General features: G+C 44.1%; 1 protein-coding gene across 1 annotated transcript; it reads right to left on the bottom strand.

Annotated features, from left to right (window-relative positions):
* Positions 1-2,445: 2,445 nt before the first annotated feature.
* On the bottom strand, positions 2,446-18,462 carry LOC134334576 (calponin-3-like). Its single transcript, XM_063016946.1, has 7 exons — positions 18,276-18,462; positions 7,287-7,408; positions 6,853-6,919; positions 6,575-6,712; positions 5,140-5,256; positions 4,898-5,044; positions 2,446-3,423 (listed from the first exon to the last, which is right to left on the bottom strand). The coding sequence occupies exons 1-7, from the start codon at positions 18,330-18,332 to the stop codon at positions 3,082-3,084; spliced, it is 990 nt and encodes a 329-aa protein (XP_062873016.1). The 5' UTR covers positions 18,333-18,462; the 3' UTR covers positions 2,446-3,081.
* Between the last annotated feature and the right edge of the window lie 1,346 nt (positions 18,463-19,808).

Here is a 19,808-nt window from a genome sequence, read left to right as displayed (position 1 = left end):
TATATAATGAAAAGGAGATAATGAAAAGAACAGTCATTAATATATAGTCAATAAATATTCCTGCCTTAGCCTGACATGACCCTGACCTGTATAATGCAGGTAATGAAAATCAGAAATGTTTCCAGATGTTGAGTCCTCCAGCAGCTGTAGTGAGAGAGGAATTCCAGCTCAGCCACAGTGGAAACTTTTCCTCCCCAACCACAAAGCAAATCCAAATCTCACTTACTGAAACCACAGTCGACTCTTCAGCATTCAGTCTGTTCTCACAGCGCGAACTGTAAATGATCATCACTCTGCACTGCTAAGCTCAAACTGCACTGACTGGGGTGGCGGGTGGAGAAAAAGGTGGTTCTTCTTTTTTATTTTTTACCCATGGTCAGTGTCACGGCGGATCTGGTCTCTTGGGAATCACTGGTGACAATGCAGAAACATTGTCAGGACGCCAATCCATCGTGGGGCCTCAGCCGTCCCATCTCCCTTAACCAGAACCTATCAGGCCTCTATGTAGATGCCAACTGGCTAATAGCTCTGCTGGGGATTCCAACCCAGGATCCTAGCCATAGTGGGCTAGCATAATTTATTGCTGCACCACCTAAACGTCTGTCTGTGATAGCTGAAACAAAGAATTAAATAACAGAGCTGCCTGATTACCAAAACTGGCATTAAGAAGAGAGCTCAATAAATATTCTGTTTATATTCTTGGGCAGCTGGTGGAGTGGGTGCTGCAGATTTAGGTCATGGTCTTGTTTTGGTCCTGTCTGTCTTTGTATGTATTATAATGGTTTTTGTAGGTTTGCGTCTTAGTTTCAGTTTGTATAATAGTAAGAGTTTTGGCCTTGTTTCTATCTATGTTGGTATGATTGATCTCATCTTGGTTCAGTGGGTAATGTATTGGTTTCTGTTGGTATGGGTGTTGGTCTTGTCTTGATTTGTATATGCCATGATTTTTTTCTGGACTCTACTGGTATGGGTCATGATCTCTTCCTAGACTCTTTTGGAATGGGCCATGATCTCTTCTTAGACTGAGCCATGATCTCTCCTTGGTTTCTACTGGTATGGATCATTGTCTCTTCCTAGACTTTTTTAGTATGGGCTATAATCTCTTCTTATACTCTGTTGGAATGAGCCATGATCTCTCCCTGAATTATACTGGTACGGGCTATTATCTCCTTCTGGACTCTGTTGGTATGGGCCCTGATCTCTCTCTGAATTCTACTAGTATGGGCCGTGATTTCATCCTGGACTCTACTGGTATGGGCCATGATCTCTCCTTGGAATCTACTTGTATGGGCCATGATCTGTCCCTGGTTTCTACTGGTATGGGCCATGATCTTTCCCTGGTTTCTACTGGTATGGGCCATGATCTCTTCCTGGACTCTGTTGGAATGGACCATGATCTCTTTTTGGATTCTACTGGTATGGGCCATGATCTTTCCCTGGTTTCTACTGGTATGGGCCATGATCTTTCCCTGGTTTCTACTGGTATGGGCCAATATCTCTTCCTAGACCCTGTTGTTATGGACCATGATCTCTTCCAGGACTCTGTTGAAATAGACCATGATCTTTCCCTGGTTTCTACTGGTATGGATCATTGTCTCTTCCTAGACTTTTTTAGTATTGGCTATGATCTCTTCCTAGACTCTGTTGGACTCGGTCTCCCTGAATTCTACTGGTATGGGTCATGATCTCTCCTTGGATTCTACTGGTATGGGCCATGATCTCCTCCTAGACTGTCAGAATGAACCATAGTCTCTTCTTGGACTCTGTTGATTAAAGCCATGATCTCTCCTTGGATTCTACTGGTATAAGCCATGATCTCTTTTTAGACTTAGTTGGAATGGGCCCTGATCTCCTCCAGTCTCCAGTCTCTTCCTAGAATCTTGGATTCTACTGGTATAGGGCATGATCTCTGCCTGGACTTATTTGGGATATCTGGTTGACTTAGTCTTAACAGTATTAACCAAAATCCTTAGTGAAATGCACACCCACATTTAAAATGATCATTAAGGATTGCTTATTTTTGCACCAATTTGCTGTCGCTACAACCTGCACTGTGCTGACCGATCGGCCTCGGCTTTATTAAAGAGCTCAATTCCGATCAGGCCTGGATTCCACATGCACACAAAGCCAGGATTATTCTCTCATTCCTCAGCAAGAGGAGGGGAGGGGGTGAATTCGAGAGCCGCCGGGACTTTCCCATGAACCTTTGGGGCGATTCGAGTCCTTGTCATGTCTGACTGGGGCACTGTAGCAGGATGGGCTCGCTGGCGGGATGAGAACCGCTTCTGGCTTCCGTCCACATGTACACAAGGGCGCATTCAGACGGAATGGAGGCTTTACGGGCCCCGTGGTAAAAGGCTCGTCACTGATGAAAGGATTTACCTCACAGAAAAGAGCACGGATAGACGTGCTGATGGTATTTTAAGCAAAAACAAATGACAAAAATTTATGTAAAATGCAAAATTTATTCATTCGACAGGACCATATCGAGCGACAGCGACAATAAATACAAAAAGGGATAAACTGACTAAAGCGCTATTTGGTCTAATTATTAAAAGAAGTACAAATCCAAGATAAAATCTAAATAAAAAGTGTTTTTTGTAACTGAAAGCCACCGACTAATACGTTTTCTGGTCACATGTAACCACATACACACTTCCAGGAAGAGGTACACTCAGCCCTCCTGCTGTCTCCGGGTCCAAGATACAATAGAGGGGGAAAAAAAGCCACAGCCAGAATGAAACGTCCCGTGATCGGACCAAATCAAATTACAGGAACACAAAGACGAGTCAGACAGAGTTGGCTTGGTATTATGAATACTTGGCATTTAACAAACACCAAACTAAAAAAAAAGGATTTAAAAAAAGTATAACATGTTCCAAAGAAAATAATACAACATAATTCTCTGTATTAAAAAAGAAAATACTGATAATCTAAATAGGAATGAGTATTAAGGCATCGCTTTGTTCCCTCCGCATCAGTTTCTTAAGGCCAGCAAGGAAAAAAGAAGAAATTCTTGCTCTGTTCAAACAGGAACAAAAAAAAAAACCGTGCCGTGAACTCTACAAACTCCGCCAGCTACTAATCGATGGCGACGTCGAAGTGGGGGCTGTAGTCGTCGTACTGCGGCTGGTAGTCATGCTGATATTCCCCCTGGTAGTCAGCCTGGTATTCGGTGTCGCTGACCTCGGACCCGGTGGTGCCCGTGCCCTGGCTGCCGTTGGTGTTGCCGGCAGACTCCTGGCTGGTGGGGCAGTACTTGGGGTCGTAGATCTGCCTGCCCAACCCGTAGGCGCTCATGCCCTTCTGCGAGGCCGTCTTGTTGGTGCCCATCTGCAGAGAGATGGTGGAGTTGTCCATGGGCTGCTGGGCCACCTTCTGATCGTAGATGTCCCGCCGGGTGCCCGGAGCGCTCATGCCAGTCTGAAAGGAGAAAAAGGGAAGCAGGGCCGGAGTTTAAGTTGTGAGAAAGGTAAGAGGTACTGAAAGTTTGCTAAGAATGAAAGTCAGTAAACACAGACCAGGGTAAAGGTAGAATATTTTTGTCTTCACCACACCTGATTTAGTGACCAGTAAAGCATTTACTGGTGCCCAGTTTACAGTAACATGACACACGGATCCAAAACATGATTTGTTTAGAAGAAGTTACATTTATTACATTTATATGTAAGCTGAACACATTATACCTAAACAGACCATATAGCCAGAATTATGTGGATACCCTATGAATTATAAAGTTGTCAAACAGTCTGGGGATGGCCCTTTCCTATTCCAGAATTCCCGTGCTCAAGGCCAGAACCATTAAGGCGTGGTTTGATGAGTTTGGTGTTCCTTCAGTGGGCTGCAGAGTCTCAGCCTCGACACTATTAAACACCTTTGAGATGAACTGGAACGCTGAGTGTGAGCCATGCCTTCCTCAACATCTTCCGAGTCAGTGTCTGACCTCACAAACACCTTTTGTTTGACTGAACGGTTTTAAAATGATACCACAAGGTCATGCTCACGTGTTCATTAACATAGTGCATATTTATGTATTACATAAAATAAACAAAAAAGCTGCTCAAAGAGGACACAAAGTGGCTGAGTTTAAAAGTACACTGGCAAAGAACGTGAACTGCAGATGTTAATGCTACACTTTCTCTTTCTGTGACTCTTCTGTGACTAATTTTTCTGAGTGTGAGTCTGTGACTTTTCTGTGACTGTGCTGTGAGTCTCTTTGCTGTGAATCTGTAACTCATTTTTCTGAGTGTGAGCCCGTGACTGTCTTTGCTGTGACTGTGACTCTTTTTTGTGACTCTCTTCCGTGACTCTTTTCTGTGAGTGTGACTTTTCTGTGACTCTTGTTTGTGACTGACTCTCTTTTCTGTGACTCTTGTTTGTGACTGTGACTCTTTTCTGAGTCTGTGACTCTTTTCTGTGATTCTTTTCTATGACTCTATCTCTTTTCTGTGACTTTTCTGAGTCTGTGACTCTTTTCTGTGACTCTTTTCTGAGTCTGAGACTCTCCTGTGACTCTTTTCTATGACTTTTTTATGACTGACTTTTCTGTGACTTTTCTAGGACTCTTTTCTGTGAGTCTGTGACTCTTCTGTGACTCTTTTCTATGACTCTCTTTTATGTGAGTCTGTGACTCTTTTCTGTGAGTCTCTTGCTGTGACTCTCTATCAGATATCGACTGTCCACAGCCAAGCAAGCAATAAAGAGGCCCCTCCTCTCTAACCTGCACCACAAAGCTTGACAAGTCGATCACACTGAGCAGAAGCTTCTTTCTCACACTGCAGCCACTAAGCACATGGTGATGTAAAGCTTGCTCGACTGTAAACAGTGTCACCTATGTTTTTATGGGTACATGTGAAATCAGGAGGCCACACAACAAAGTTACATGAACTTTGTTTACCTGACTCGCGCCCTTGTTGGTGCCCATCTGGAGGCTGATGGTGGTCTGGTCGAACGGCTTGTCTGTCTGGGTTTTCGGGTCATAAAGGTGCCTCCTGGTGCCGTAGGCCGTCATGCCAGACTGACTGGCGCATTTGTTGGTGCCCATCTAGCCAGTGAAAGAGCAGCACGTTGTATCCAGTGTTGTCTATTTATTAAGATGATCTTTTTGATTTATTTATAGGTGTTTACGTGGCGCCTCACCTGTAAACCGATCACACAGTTACCCGCCTTCATCTTCTCATCATTGAAACGACGCTCCTGCTTATCTGCGTATTTCACTCCGATATCGACCTTGGTGTCCACGCCTTTGGTCTTCGCCTGAGGGGAAATGGAAATTAAAAATGAAAAAAAACGATAAATATCAAAAGTATTGGGACACCCCTTCTAGTTATTGAATGTGTTTCAGCCTAATAAATCGATAACATAAAGGAACTGAAACCCTCTTGACCAACATCAGTGCCCAGCCATACAAATAGTCTTTTGTACTAATGAATGGGCTCAAATTCCGACGAATACAGACGAATTTTAAAGTGTCATGAGAAGCCTTCTCAGAAGAGTGGCTTGTGGTATAGCTTAAAAAGGTCACATTATAGAAATGGGACGTCCAGCAAGCTCATAATTCCTAATTATTATGGTAACAGTTGTATATAATCAATATATACTCTCAGCAAGCACTTTATTAGCTTCACCTATCACCTGTTTGCAGTCACATCGATCATACAGATGAACTTTGTGGTGATACAATCACTGACTGTACACTGTCACCCACCAACTTACAGTACTGTGGCAGTATACCGTCCAAGCAATTGAGAGTTAACGGTGGCAACCTGACAGCGGTGGGGCTTGAACCAGCGACCTTTTCATTACTAGTCCAGTACGTTAACCACTAAGCCACAATTGAACGAAAGCCTTTTGAGACATCCTAGTCCAAAACCAAAATGACAGTGTAGTCTGGCACCTTGTTGCAGCTATAACAGGCTTTTTTACATGATCTTGGAGCACGACTGTGAGACTTTGTGCCCCCGTTTGTGAGGTACGGAGGTTGGTTGAATAAGCCTGGCTGGAATTAGACATTATTTAAAGGCAGAAGTTTTTAATCTTTATAGACCTTGCTTTTTTGCACCGGGAAAGGGCCTTTCCCAAACTGTAAGACCTAAACTTATGATCAGAAGGGTGTCCACAGCACACCAGCACTCCTCAGTTCGAAACTCGGTGTCGCCACCGGTCGGCTGGGCGCCATCAGGCGGGCAAAATTGGCGGTGCCTGCAGCAGATACCAATTGGTCACGGTATCTGCAGGGTGGGGACCGGACTATGTGTGGGTGGGTGGGGTCTTTATACGGTGTGTAAGGACCCTGATTGGCGGAAGAGACGCCTGTGCAGAATGCAGAGGTGAGAAGAGAAGGATGTACACGTGTCGGAGGAGGCGGGTACAGAGACGTGCTCTCCTCGGATGCAATTGGGTATCCCTCAGCAGCGGAATCAGGAGGAAAATGGGGAGAACATGCATATATATAAAAAAAGAAAGGGGTGTCCATATACTTTTGAACATTTAATGTATTTAATCAGTTGAATATGATGTTATTTTACTGATTTACAGTCTGATGATCTTTGTGTTCGGCGTATAAAATTCTCACCATGCCAGCGAGGGCGAGCAGCGTGGTCTGAACCTGCGTCATGTTCCCGTTCTCAAACAGATCGTTGGCTTCGAATATATCGTTGGGCTTCAGGCCGTAGTCCAGAATGGCTTTGATGAAATTACCCAGGTTCTCCAGCTACAAAAACACCACAGCACACACTTCAGTGCCACAATAATTCACGTTGTGTGTTTGTTTTTTTACTCCAGCTGAAAGCTAGCTCGCATCTCCATAACCGGTCGGGTCGGATCGTGTGCAGATATTTTATGAGCGCTCACCTTGTGCCAGTTGAGTTTGGAGTGATTGATCTTCTTGATGGAGCCGGGCCTCAGTGTATTGATGAGGCTAGAGATAATAATAAAAACAATAAATTAATTTTCACTTATTTATTTAGTGCTTGAGCACTGCCACCTCACAGCAAGAAGGTCCTGACTTCGATCCCCAGGTGGGGCGGTCCGGGTCCTTTCTGTGCGGAGTTTGCATGTTCTCCCCGCGTCTGCGTGGGTTTCCTCCGGGAGAAAACATGTAGATTCTTTATTTGGACCATCTTACTCCTCTGACGTGTGTTGGTGATTGTTTTGAACCATTACAGCAACATGCAAACGTAAACAAATCAGGCTCTTACAAAATAAAACTCATGCAAATGAACAAAGAGTTACTGACATGACACACACTCACGCATTCACGCATTTAGATCAGGGCAGAGACTCACGTGCAGAGAATCATGCCGTCCTTCAGACCCGCCTGGAAGTTCTCTCCGATGGGCATGCCGGTCACCTCCTCGATCCAGAACCTCAGCTCTTCTTCCTTCTGCATGTCGTACTTCTGAGCAATCTGGAGAACACAATGACCACCGGATCAGGATTTTATTTTGCTATTTATTCCTCATTTTCCTTCAAATTTAGTCTTCCGCTGCCGAAGACCCCGAGCTAGTCCGAGGAGGGCGTATTCGCCTGACACACGCTCCCTCCGACGTTCCTCCACTTCTGCACAGGCACAGAAGACCCTGCCCACTTTCCAGCCTGGTCTTTTCCCACACAGCAGACTAGTTGCCCATTCTGTCCGCTGCAGGAACTGCCAATTGTGCCCCCAGGGGGCGCCAAGTGACCGGTAGCAGAGCTGAGATTCAAATTTGGAGAATTCAGATTCCCAAGGATCAGGATTTTTAATAATTTACACTAACCGATGAGGAATTATGTAACATACAGACATTACAGACTCCTGTTTTCTCCCAATTTAGTCATGTCCAATTCCCAATCTGCTCCTGCGTGCACAACCCCTGATCTGACACATGTCCGACCTGTGACCACTTTTAGCTTCCCACACAGAGCTGTATTCCATACAGATAGTTACGCTAAGCTCTCTTTACTACCACCCCCCCCCCCCCCCCCCCACACACACACACTTAAACAGGAGCCCAGACCAGTCCCTAAGATTACACATTGCTGAGGCAGTAGGAAGAGACCCGTCAGACCTTCCATTCCTTAAACACGGACGACCTGGACGACCGGCAGCTCTGCTGAAATACCAACTCCAATTCCAAATCAAATACTTCTACAAATACTACAGAAATGTTTGCATAATTAGGATTAGATGTGCTCTGGTGGTGCTATTAAGCTAGTGCACCACCACCACCAAGATCCGAGTTTGAGCTATCGGCTGGCCGGGCATCTACACAAACAAGCCCTGCAGTGAACTGGCGCCCTGTTTAGGTTGTTCTTGCCTTGCGGCGTGTTTCCCAGTGAATTACACCTGTATCGTCCCCAAAACCAAGTACTGTTTAATGAGGACAGATCAGAGAAGCTAAATAACCGCTGTGATGCTCACGGTGCTTAAAAACACATTTTTTAATCTCACACTGATCCGGCCAACTGTACAGACTAAAATCGTAGTTTTATTATCCACCAGCTAACATACTGGTCATACTGGGAAAATGTGCCAAACCTGGCATGACAGGTAAGACATCACACTCAAAGCCGTCCAATCCCGACCCCCCGTGTTTAGGGTCGGCTCCGGGTGTGAATCAGACCTGACCCCCTCAAACTCCCAGCACAGAATGAAGACGACAGAACCGGCGTCGTTACGTACTCCGTTTACTCGACTTGGGCTCATCGTCATTTTGGCACCATAATAAAATAGCATGAATCAGCAGGCTGGGGATTGTTTTGTCACTTCCTGTTTATGTAACAACACTCCAACAGCTCTTTTCATCGAGCGTGACAAGTCTGATCTCGCCCGTGCGTGTACGACAGTGAGCTTAATCCACCAAGAGGACGCCACGGAAATAAATACACTGTACGGACAGTATTGTATTGTGTCTGTCAGTGACTGTCCCAGACATCAAGCAGTTCTATAAAGAGAATGAACTGGAACACCAACTAAAGCCAGCCATACTGACTGAACTGGCACAAATTCCCACAGACATACTAAAACTCTTGTGAGAAGCCTTCTCAAAAGAAAATATCGTACGTTTTTGAAATGGGACGTCCAACAAGCTCATATTTATGTGTCCGAATACTTCTGGCTGTACAGTGTAGAAGATTTTCAGGCGAGTCGATGGAGCCGGGATGTTAATGATCGACCGATTAACGGACGACTGAGAAAGAACTCATTGTTCTGCCCACGCTTCTCACCCAAACAGAAAAACTCGACCGGTGTGTTCTATTTCACCCGTGAAGGACAGAACTGCTGCACGTCACGATCACAAACAGAAGCCGGCGGGTGTCGGGACGGAGTCGGATTCACAGTTCTTTCCACATGTAAATAAATTCTCCGATGATGTTTAATTCGTATTCGTAAAGATGCACAAGTGTCATTTATTTGTACATTTGTGTCATCAGGGACAGTTTACTGTGTAGCTCAGTAAGTAGAGCGTCTAAATAATCTGCCTTATGAGTTCAGGTCTTATTAGAATCCTCTCTACTGAGGCAGCTGATCGGGTAAGCAGTAGGCAGCAAGGCAGCTCACTAGGTTTTCGCAGTGGTGGTCTTTGGTCTTCTAGTTATCCATCTAGTGTTGATAACATGGTCTGTACGTTATCCATACTGTAATTTTGGTTTATTACAGATGTTGGGGTGTCGGCACGGTGGCTAAGTGGGTAGCACTGTCGCCTCACAGCAAGAAGGTCCTGGGTTCGATCCCCAAGTGGGGCAGTCCGGGTCCTTTCTGTGCAGAGTTTGCATGTTCTCCCCGGAAATAGATAGACAGACAGACAGACGTTGGGGTGTATCTTGTACTGTTTTGTACTGACCAGCAGGGTACACGACCTCTACCAACAAGTCGTCCACTTTTAATACAATAAGAACCTTCGGGGGACAAAAGAACCCTTTAAACCGCAGCCCTTTCAATCCCTTTGAACTCAGACTTCCGGAAGCACAGAGTGGCTTATAAAATGTAAACAATGTTTGATCCCATGCTAATCCCTCCAGTATTTATGCCAAATCCCCCCAAAAGTTCATTCTTTAAAAGGCATTTACTCTTAAACACCTGTGGGACGAAACGGAACGGCGACTGTGAGCCGGGCTTTCTCATCCATCGGCGTCTGACCTGAGAATCCATGACAGAATGAGAGGATGACGTGATACGAGAAGCCAAACCGATCCAGCTCCATCGTGATGCGGTAAGGAGTTCGGCCAAATGTAGCTGGACGCCTGACCGTGAGCTTGTCAGACGTCCCATTTTATACAGAGTGACCTCGGTGATATTTCCGGTTAGAACAGCCACTTCTGAGAATGCTTCTCACAAGACTTTGAAGTACGTCTGTGGGGATTAGTGTCTACGCTTGGGTGCTGACGATACGGAGCTCGGTTTATGTTGGAACAGGAAAGGACCCTCCCTAAACTGTTGCTGCAAAGCTTGTGTGTAAACGCTCGAAACACAAACAGGAAGCAGAATCGGTTGAGCAAACACAGGTTTGAGAGCGACAGTGCGAGTAAACACCTCTGACCGTGACGCCGCCCCGCCCGCGCTCGTCCAGGAGGGGCGGCGGAACACCGACGGGCGCCGGAGTGAAAAGCCTGGGAGGAGCTGCGGGACACAAAAACCAGAGGGCGGGGCCGAAAAAAAAAAACGGCATTGTGTCCTGTTTATTAAAGCCCCGGTGCTCAGTGTGTTTGTTCAGGGAGCTGAAAGACGCCTCGGCGCTTCCTGTAACCGAGATAACGCGCCGCGCTCTCTGGAAGCCGCCGCGCTCGGGAAGCGAACACAAAAGCCGAGCCGAGCACAAAAGCCTTTCAGAGAAAAGCCCGACAGACAGAGGTGAAGAAAAGCTGGAAGCCGTTCCGTCCTCTCGATTCATTCGCGGCGCAGGCGCGCAGACGGGGCGGGTGAGGACACGTCCGGAACCAGGGCGGGGGGCGGCGGGACGGACGGAGAAAACCCCCGCCACGCGCAGAACAAAAGAGACCTGCATTCCAGGGCTGTTTGTAAACACATCTAGAACTTCCCCTCACCAAACGCCCTCGGGGAAGCCTGCGGACATCTGACCGTAAGCTTGCTGGACATCCCACATGACCTCTGTGTGATCTCCTCAGCTGTAACAACAGCCTTTCTTCTGAGAAGTATGGGAATTTGTGCCCATTTAGCCAAATAAAGCAGAGGCTGTATGGCTGGGCACTGATGCTGGTCAAGAAAGCCTCAGTTGATGCGGTTTGCCAGTTTTCAGGGTTTTTTTCTATTTTATTTCTGCATTTTCTCCCGATTTATCGTAGTCAGTTTGTCTTCCGCTGCTGGTGGATCCCTGATTGCAGTCGATGTGGGTATATTGTTGCTCACGCCTCTTCCGACCCATGCACAGCCCCTAGCGGAACCCTTTTTTACCCATGCACTCCGCACAGGCGCCTCTCTATCTACTAATCAGGGTCCTTACACAGCGTTTAAAGACCCCACTTACATAGTCCGGTCATCCCGCCCTAGCACAGGCGTGTCTGCTGCAGGCACTGCCAACTATGCCCGCTAGATGGCACCCAGCCGACCGGTGGCAACACAGAGTTTCGAACCGAGGAGTTCAGAATCTCGTCGCTGGTGTGCTAGCGGAATATCCCGCTGTGCCAGATCGATAACAGATCAGCAACAAATGGCAAGCCTAATTTTAAACCATTGATTTATTTGAACTTGTTTTTAATGGTCATGCAGACCACCACCGAGCCAAACATCCCCAAATGGAACAAACGTCCACCCACAGACAGGTCAAGGGTGTTCTGGCGGGGGCGTTTCGCTCTTGTTTATTCTCCGGTAACCAAGAGACCCACGACGGTCTCCGAACACACAAGCATCTGGTCGTAAACAAAAGCCGCTGTGTTGCTGTGATGCTACACGGTTCAGGCAGAGGGGAAGTCCGACCGTGAGATGAATCGGGAGGACATGATGCTGACACACACACACACACACACACACACACACACAGCCCACACGGGTGTTGACACTTTCCCGTGAGCTTCGATCTGCAGGTCGTTTAGCCGGAATGAAAGGAATGAAAACGGTCCGGAATGTCAAAATAAAACCAAAAGAAACCAAGAACGCTGCAGTTCGGCCTCATGCTGTACCAGGAGCTGTGTGCATATTGGATAATTTAGGGCAGTTGTAGCCTACTGGACTATTAATCGAAAGGACACTGGTTCAGGCCCCACCACTGCCAGGCTGCCACTGTTGGACCCTTGAGCAAGGCCCTTAATCCTCAATTGCTTAGACAATATACTGTCAGTCGCTTTGGATAAAAGCGTCCGCTAAATGCCAAAAATGTAAAATTATATAAGGGAAATGACATGCTTCCAACTTTGCAGCACCCGTTTAGGGAAGGCCCTTTCCCATTCCAGCTAAGCAAGCTCTATAAAGACATGAAGAACAGCTCCAGTGACTTGCACAGAGCCCTACTAAACAGCTATGGGATGAACTGGAACATCAACTGATCGGTGCACAGCCATTCCCAGGGCACAAATTTCCATAGTCTAGTGAGAAGCATTCTCAGAAATGTGGTTGTTCTAGATGATAAATAGCATCTGGATTTTTGTCCAATGTCCAGTTGTGAATGCTGACCCAATCTAAACTGAACGAGGCCTGCAGACGTTCATCTGACTTCTTCAGTCACTTCCTAGCTGAGAAATTAAACGGAACGCCACAAGCTTTCTCGATATGGAGAGAACAGATCTCACTGTGGTTCGCTGGAATCCAAAAGCCGAAAGCATTGTTTATTTAAGGAACTTTCCCACATGTACGAATGTTAGAGCCATGTCTGTAAATCTGGTGTGTCAGGATTCTTCAGCGCTGCTTCTCATTCCTCTCATCGTTCGCTTGTCGACTTGTTGTGCTTTTGTACCTTTTGTTACGATGGTAACGTTTAATCAAACCGTAAACGATCACACTCGATATGGACAAAAGTATTGGGACGCCTGTTCCAGCACAAAGCATGCTCTATAAGCTCGGTTTGAAGGGAACTCCAGCGTCCTGCACAGAGCCCTGACCTCAAAACATCAACTGAGGCTTTCTTGAACAACATGAGTCACCAGCCATACAAATAATCTTTTACGTGGACTGAACGGGTACAAATTCCCACAGTCTTGTGAGAACCGAGATTCTGAACTCCTTGGCATTGCCACCGGTCAGCTGGGCGCCATCTAGCGGGCATAATTGGCAGTGCCAGCAGCAGACACGTCTATGCTAGGGCGGGATGACCGGACTATGTGGGTGGGTCGGAGGAGGCGTGAGCAGCAATATACCCACCTCAACTGCAATCGCGGATCCACCAGCAGCGGAAGACAAACTGACTACACACTAAATTGGGAGAAAATTGGGAGAAGCTTCTCAGAAGATCGGCTGTCGTTCTAGCTAAAAAGTTCACACAGAGGTCACATAATTAAAATAGCATTTGCTTTCAAAATAGGATGTTTAACAAGCTCATGATCAGGTGTCCAAATACTTTAGGCCATACAGTGGACTTCGAGGCTAAAATCCAGTGCTCGGTTTCCACTCAGAATGTTTTTTTATGTGACCCAGATTACAGGTCTGGACTGGGATGATGCTGCAGACGGTCTGTAATTTATCCTGACTCACATCCTGGTATTTAACCTTGCTGAACCGTCTGTACGGTGAATAAGAGCGGCTCACACGGCACCTGGAATGTTAACAACACTAGTTGTGTGTTCCCATCTGATCTACCTACAGTTTACTTACCAGTCCACATACTTTTGAGCGTATAGTGTAACGACGATTGGGGTAAATTAGTCTGAGAAGACTAGTCTCGCTCAGGGGCACAACAGTGGCAACTTGGCACTGGTGGGGCTTAAAACAAGGACCTTCTGATCAGTAGTCCGGTACCTTAACCCCCGAGCTACCACTGCACTAAATACACAAGAGCACTGAGACACTAAACTACAGTACCTACAGTAGCTAAGCAACAGTTTAGGGAAGGCCCCTGTGCACAAAGTAAGCTCTATAAAGACATGGCTTGAGCTCAGCCTCAGTGAAAGGCTTTGAGATGAACTGGAACATCAACAAATGCTTTTACTAAATGGGCATAAATTCCTACAGACATGTTTTAAATTCCGGCAGTGATTTCAGTATCGTGTCCACATAAAAACACTCAATATAGTCGCCATCCAACCAAACAAGACGGCATTAAAGCATTTTTTTATGCCAGCCTTAACACTCGGAGCTGGTCAGGGTTGCGGTGGGTCCGGTATTCCCAGAAAAAGTAAGTGCCAGTTTTTATTGGAACCAAGGATTCTTCATCAATGGAGAGCACTGCACAGCACACAGTAGTAACCGTTGCTTTTTCTTTCCTCTAGAACCTGACACGCCCTTGGATGTCATCACGGTTCATGATAAAAATCTACTATTCTTTGGTTCCAGCTGGAAACGAACGTCCCTATTTATTTCATTTTTGATAACAGTTCAAAATTAGGTGCACAAACTAGAACAGAACCAGTTCCACACTGGTCTTAAGGCTTATACCCGAGGCTCAGCCCTGGATCCAGACCTCACGACAGACGTGTCATGAGAAACTTACAAGTTGTGAAAATTCTTTAAAAAAAAAAAAAAATAAATAAAAAATAAAAAAAAACCACCGACCTCATTTCGTCGGGGTTCTTTCTGTTTCATTTACAGGCCTGAGATACGTTTCCTGAAAATCTGACACTGTGGTAACGTCCGCTGAACAGAGCGAATGAGGAACCTGGCGGGTATCTGCAATCACATATTTCTGCACTTTCCTGTAGCTGCATTACATCACGGATATTAACCGTCTTCTGCATCTTTCAGAAACAAACATCCACCTCGTCCTGCTTATATGTACACAAACGTACACAAACATCAGCATATAATAAAGAAATAACAATTATTCAACCACGTTTGCTTTTGTTATTAAATATACTTCCAGTATTGATATCCACTGTTTTGATTTTGCACCTATAATTATAAACTAAAAGGTTGCCAGTACAGGTGCATATTTTTTGTTTGTTTGTTTGTTTATTTATTTATTAAGATTTTAACGTCATGTTTTACACTTTGGTTACATTTATGACAGGAACGGTAGTTACTCATTACACAAGATTCATCAGTTCACACGGTTATATCGAACACAGTCATGGACAATTTTGTATCTCCAATTCATCTCACTTGCACGTCTTTGGACTGTTGTAGAAAACCCATGCAGACAACCCATGCTGATGTATGAAAGCCTCGCCCATCCTAAATTGGAGATTGGGGTTCATCAGCAATGAGGAAATGACTGGACTGGGTTAAAATGGGAGTAAACAACAATAAAAAAAAAACTGATCCATGGTAGGGCTGCAGATTCTGCCAGTTTCTTTAAACCGGTAGTCAATCGTCATACTGTTTGTTTGTTTGGATTTTAATGCCATGTTTGACCCATATGTGCCATTTTATGGCATGACCAGTATAATGTTTGAGCCTTGTATTCTATATTGTCTTTATATTGGGGGTTCATTTGATATTTTCATTTTTATGGCTTTTGTGGTTTTAGGCGTGTGTACTCGTTGTCTTTCCTTGGTGTACGGTCAGGATGGTGTAATGGGTTGAGAAGTTTTCTCCATTTATCAGGTGTTGGTGGGTTATTCTGCGATGGCTAATTCTGCATTGTGTAAGAATGACTTGGTCTATGCGTCGTCCTTGGTGTAATGTTAATTTTTGGGTGTATTTCACACAGGCGTGCATCTAATCACATCCTACTCATTATATCCTGCTGCCCTTCAAACATGGACTTATGGGTTTATGCTGATGCAAATGAAATTAAAATGTTATTTAATGACTGGAAAGGGGCGGTCAGCAAGAACAGTCCATCAGTAAGAACGCACAGAGGGTTGCAGTGCATGATGTCCTCATTATAGGGACGATGCGGCAATGGCGACCGCAGCCACAGTGCTGTATAAGCGATGGGCTCAGCTGATTCTGGGTGAACGGTACAGGCCATAATACTTGACCTCTGCTCTGGCCTCGACTCCAGTAAGGTCAGACAATGATTCCAATTCATCCCAGTGGTAGTCAATGGGGTTTAAGTTAGGACTTGTGCAGGCCTTTCTGTAAATTAATTAAACCTTATGGACCTGATTTTGCACAAACTAGTATGCACAATAAACATCATTTCTTGAGTAGAATTGATTTTGTACAGTATACATGTTAGCAATACGCATGGTTGATATGATATCACTAATTATGAATGATGTCCAAAGGTTTTGGCTATAAAGTGCATTTTACAGGCTTTTTCTTATGCCCCTTGGAGGCGAGGGTCACTGCAACCTAATACAAAGACAATTGGACTAATCACATGCTCAGTATAAAGGACCATTACTAACCCAATTTATAAGGCACAAGGACCTAAAACAGTGAAAGCTCAGTGGTTAAGGTACCAACCTGGTGATCAGAAGCCCCACCTCTGCCAAGTTGCCCCTGTTGGGCTTCTGAGCAAAGCCTTGTAAGCTGCTTTGGATACGTGTTTACTCAACGATAAAAATACTTAAAATCCCAACACTGCATTCACATTTCTCATGTTTTAATGTTCTCCATGGCCCGTATGTTCTGGTCTACATGAACGCAGCAAAAGTGGAAGAGTCTAACGTGGCTTAATGCTTTAAAACAACAACCTAGGAACTCCAAACTTCATTCACTGGTCATAAGTTCTCATCTACTGCCCAGTGGCCAACCTGAAGTCCAAAAGGTAAGTACTAATTTTTCTTCCCATTTAAAGCTATTATTATGAGGCAAACAAACGTAATGTGGCTTAAAGTACTAAAACAACAACTTTTCTCAATTGTTACTGGTCATAAGTACTCTCTACTGCTAAAATGACCAACCTGTGGTCCAAAAGGAAATGAATAATGTTTACAATAAGGTTTTTTGCCCCATTTAAACCTATTATAAGGAAAAAAAGCTTAATGTGGCTTCATGTACTAAAACAACGACCAAGGAACCTTCTTCATTCACATATTACTGGTCATAAGTTCTTATCTACTGCCCAATGACCAACCTGTGGTCCAAAAGGAAATGAATAATGTTTACATTAAACTTTTTTTTCTCCCATTTAAACCTATTATAAGGCAAAAAATCTTTACATGGCTTTATTTACTAACACAACGACCAAAGATCACCAAACTTCTTTCACTTGTTACTGGTCTTAGGTGCTCTCTACTGCTGAAATGACCAACCTGTGGTCCAAAAGGAAAGTAATAATGTTCACATTAAGCTTTTTCACCCCCATTTAAACCTAGTTTAAATAAGGGGGGGGGGGCGGCTTAACGTTGCTTCATGTACTAACACAATGACCAAGAAACACCAAACTTCTCGTTTCACTTAAGTTCTCTCTACTGCTGTTGATGGTTTCGTTTGTTTTTCTATATTGTATTTCATTCAGGTCATTACTAAGAGAAGGTTGGTGTTCCTAGGTCATTGTTTTGGTACATAATACCACATTAAGCTTTTTTTACTCACAATAATAGATTTAAAGATAAAATCTCAACGTAAACATTATTATTCTCCTTTTGGACCACAGGTTGGTCATTTCATCATTATAACCAGTAATAAGTGAATGGAGTTTGGTGTTTCTTGGTTGTTGTTTTTGTACTTTAAGCCACGTTAAGCCTTTTAAACTCTCCCAAATAAACTTTACCTAAGTAAACTAGTCTAGTTTGGTCTAGTTTAGTTTAGTTTAGACAAGTAAACTGAAAGCACCAGACGTTCGAGTTTTGCAAGGTAAGAGAGAAACGTGTTCGTGGCAGAAAGTTTGTGCACATAAATCATATAAACTATAAAATAAAGCAGCTTCCAAAGATTTAAAGGTTATCTGAGGTGCATAAAGGTTGGAATGAGCTTCTACTTTCTCCAATGATCTGCTCCAGTTAAGCCTTTTTTTCTAGAAGGTTCTGAGAAACCCTGATCTGATCTGATCTGAGATGGAGAGAGAGAAAAAAACCCTGGTGGTGATGATGATGGGCCGGACAAAGAAGGGGAACAAACCCAAAACCCTCTATACTTCGAGTTCAAATCTGTTTTAAAGCTTTAATGGAAAGTCAGAAGTTTTCAAAACTATCAAACAAGAAGCTGAAAGATTTGATTTAGGAGTTTAATTATTCAAGAATCAAACCGCGACTTTAAAACCGAAAAGGAAGCGGCGGTGGAAACAAAGTGAGCAGATCTGAGTTCTCTCTTTCTCTCTCTCTCTCTCTCTCTCACACTCTCAGCTCTCTGTTCTTACCTTACTCTTCACTTCAGCTGATAAACCGTAAGCGGGTCCCTTGTTAAAAGCGGCCATTTTCCTTAATTTAATGAAGATCCGAGCTTAGTTTAAAAGTTGGTCTGGTTTTCAGAGAGAAAAGCTCCTCAGCAACACGACGCCCAGCTCAGAAGGAAAAATCTGCTTCAGGAGTTTGGGCAGGGCAGAGTTTCTCTACCTCCAACCCGAGACTCAAGCTCTAGATATGGAACGCCAATGGGGTCACAAGGTCCAGATTTAGCCCCCCCCCCCCTTTCTTTCTTTCTTTCTTTCTTTCTTTCTTTCTTTCTTTCTTTCTTTCTTTCTTTCTTTCTTGCTTGCTTTCTTTCTTTCTTTCTTTCTTTCTTTCTTTCTTTCTTTCTTTCTTTCTTTCTTTCTTTCTTGCTTGCTTGCTTGCTTTCTTTCTTTCTTTCTTTCTTTCTTTCTTTCTTGCTTTCTTTCTTTCTTTCTTTCTTTCTTGCTTTCTTTCTTTCTTTCTTGCTTGCTTTCTTTCTTTCTTTCTTTCTTTCTTGCTTTCTTTCTTTCTTTCTTGCTTTCTTTCTTTCTTTCTTGCTTGCTTTCTTGCTTGCTTGCATTTTTTCAGAGTCACTGGGCACAGTTTTGATGCAACTTTCCTTATTTTCATCCAGGCAGATTATTTTTCCCCCCTAATAAATTCATCCCTTCATTGTCTGTTTTTACCATTGCTTTATCCAATATAAGATTCTGATGGTATCACAGTATATCACGATATTTTTTGTATGTCTGTGGCTTATTCTATTGTTATAAGTACATATTAAAAAAAAAAACTTTAATTTCACCATCTAGGTTTCACCAGTGAAGGTTTTGAGGACTATAAGCTTTGCTTGGCCCCACAAAATGACACAATATATGATGGAATGATTATGCGTGAAACAGCTGCAATAAATACAATTTAATTGTAATAAATTTAATTTAATTTATTACCCTCGCTTTAACAAATAAAACGTTAGGTCTTCTTTTTTTTTTTTTTTCACCGTATCGAGGAAGCCTCTAGGCGGCACGGTGGCTAAGTGGGTAGCACTGTCGCCTAACAGCAAGATGGGTAAAATTCCTTCCTAAAAGTGAAAGTATCCTTACGCTTCACACCACACTTCTTAACTCCGCTGATTATTCTAATCTAATTGTGTTCTGCATGATTTGTTACTGTACATAACAGAAAACAATCGGTCACATTGTGGTCAGACATAATTCCATTTATTTCTCTATTCTGGGCTAAAACCGGTCAGGACTGAATGTTGTGCTTATGTAACTTTAAAACTTACGAGGAGCTGACAGCAAGATTCATCCTCCTCTGTGTTTCCCGTGGCCTTAGCACTGCTGTCAGGGGACGAGGGACCATAAACAGGATGTGCAGAAAAGGAAACAGACTAAAGCATTAAATCACACCAGCTGTTAAGTTTCCGAATGATGTTTTTAAGAATTATTGAAAGCTACGTGGATAATGGTGCGTAAATACGAAACTGACCAAATGTGTGAGGTGAAGTACTGGGAAAT

This window comes from Trichomycterus rosablanca, chromosome 20, assembly GCF_030014385.1.
Source record: "Trichomycterus rosablanca isolate fTriRos1 chromosome 20, fTriRos1.hap1, whole genome shotgun sequence".
NCBI lineage: Eukaryota > Metazoa > Chordata > Actinopteri > Siluriformes > Trichomycteridae > Trichomycterus > Trichomycterus rosablanca.
This window is presented reverse-complemented; position numbering and strand designations above follow the sequence as displayed.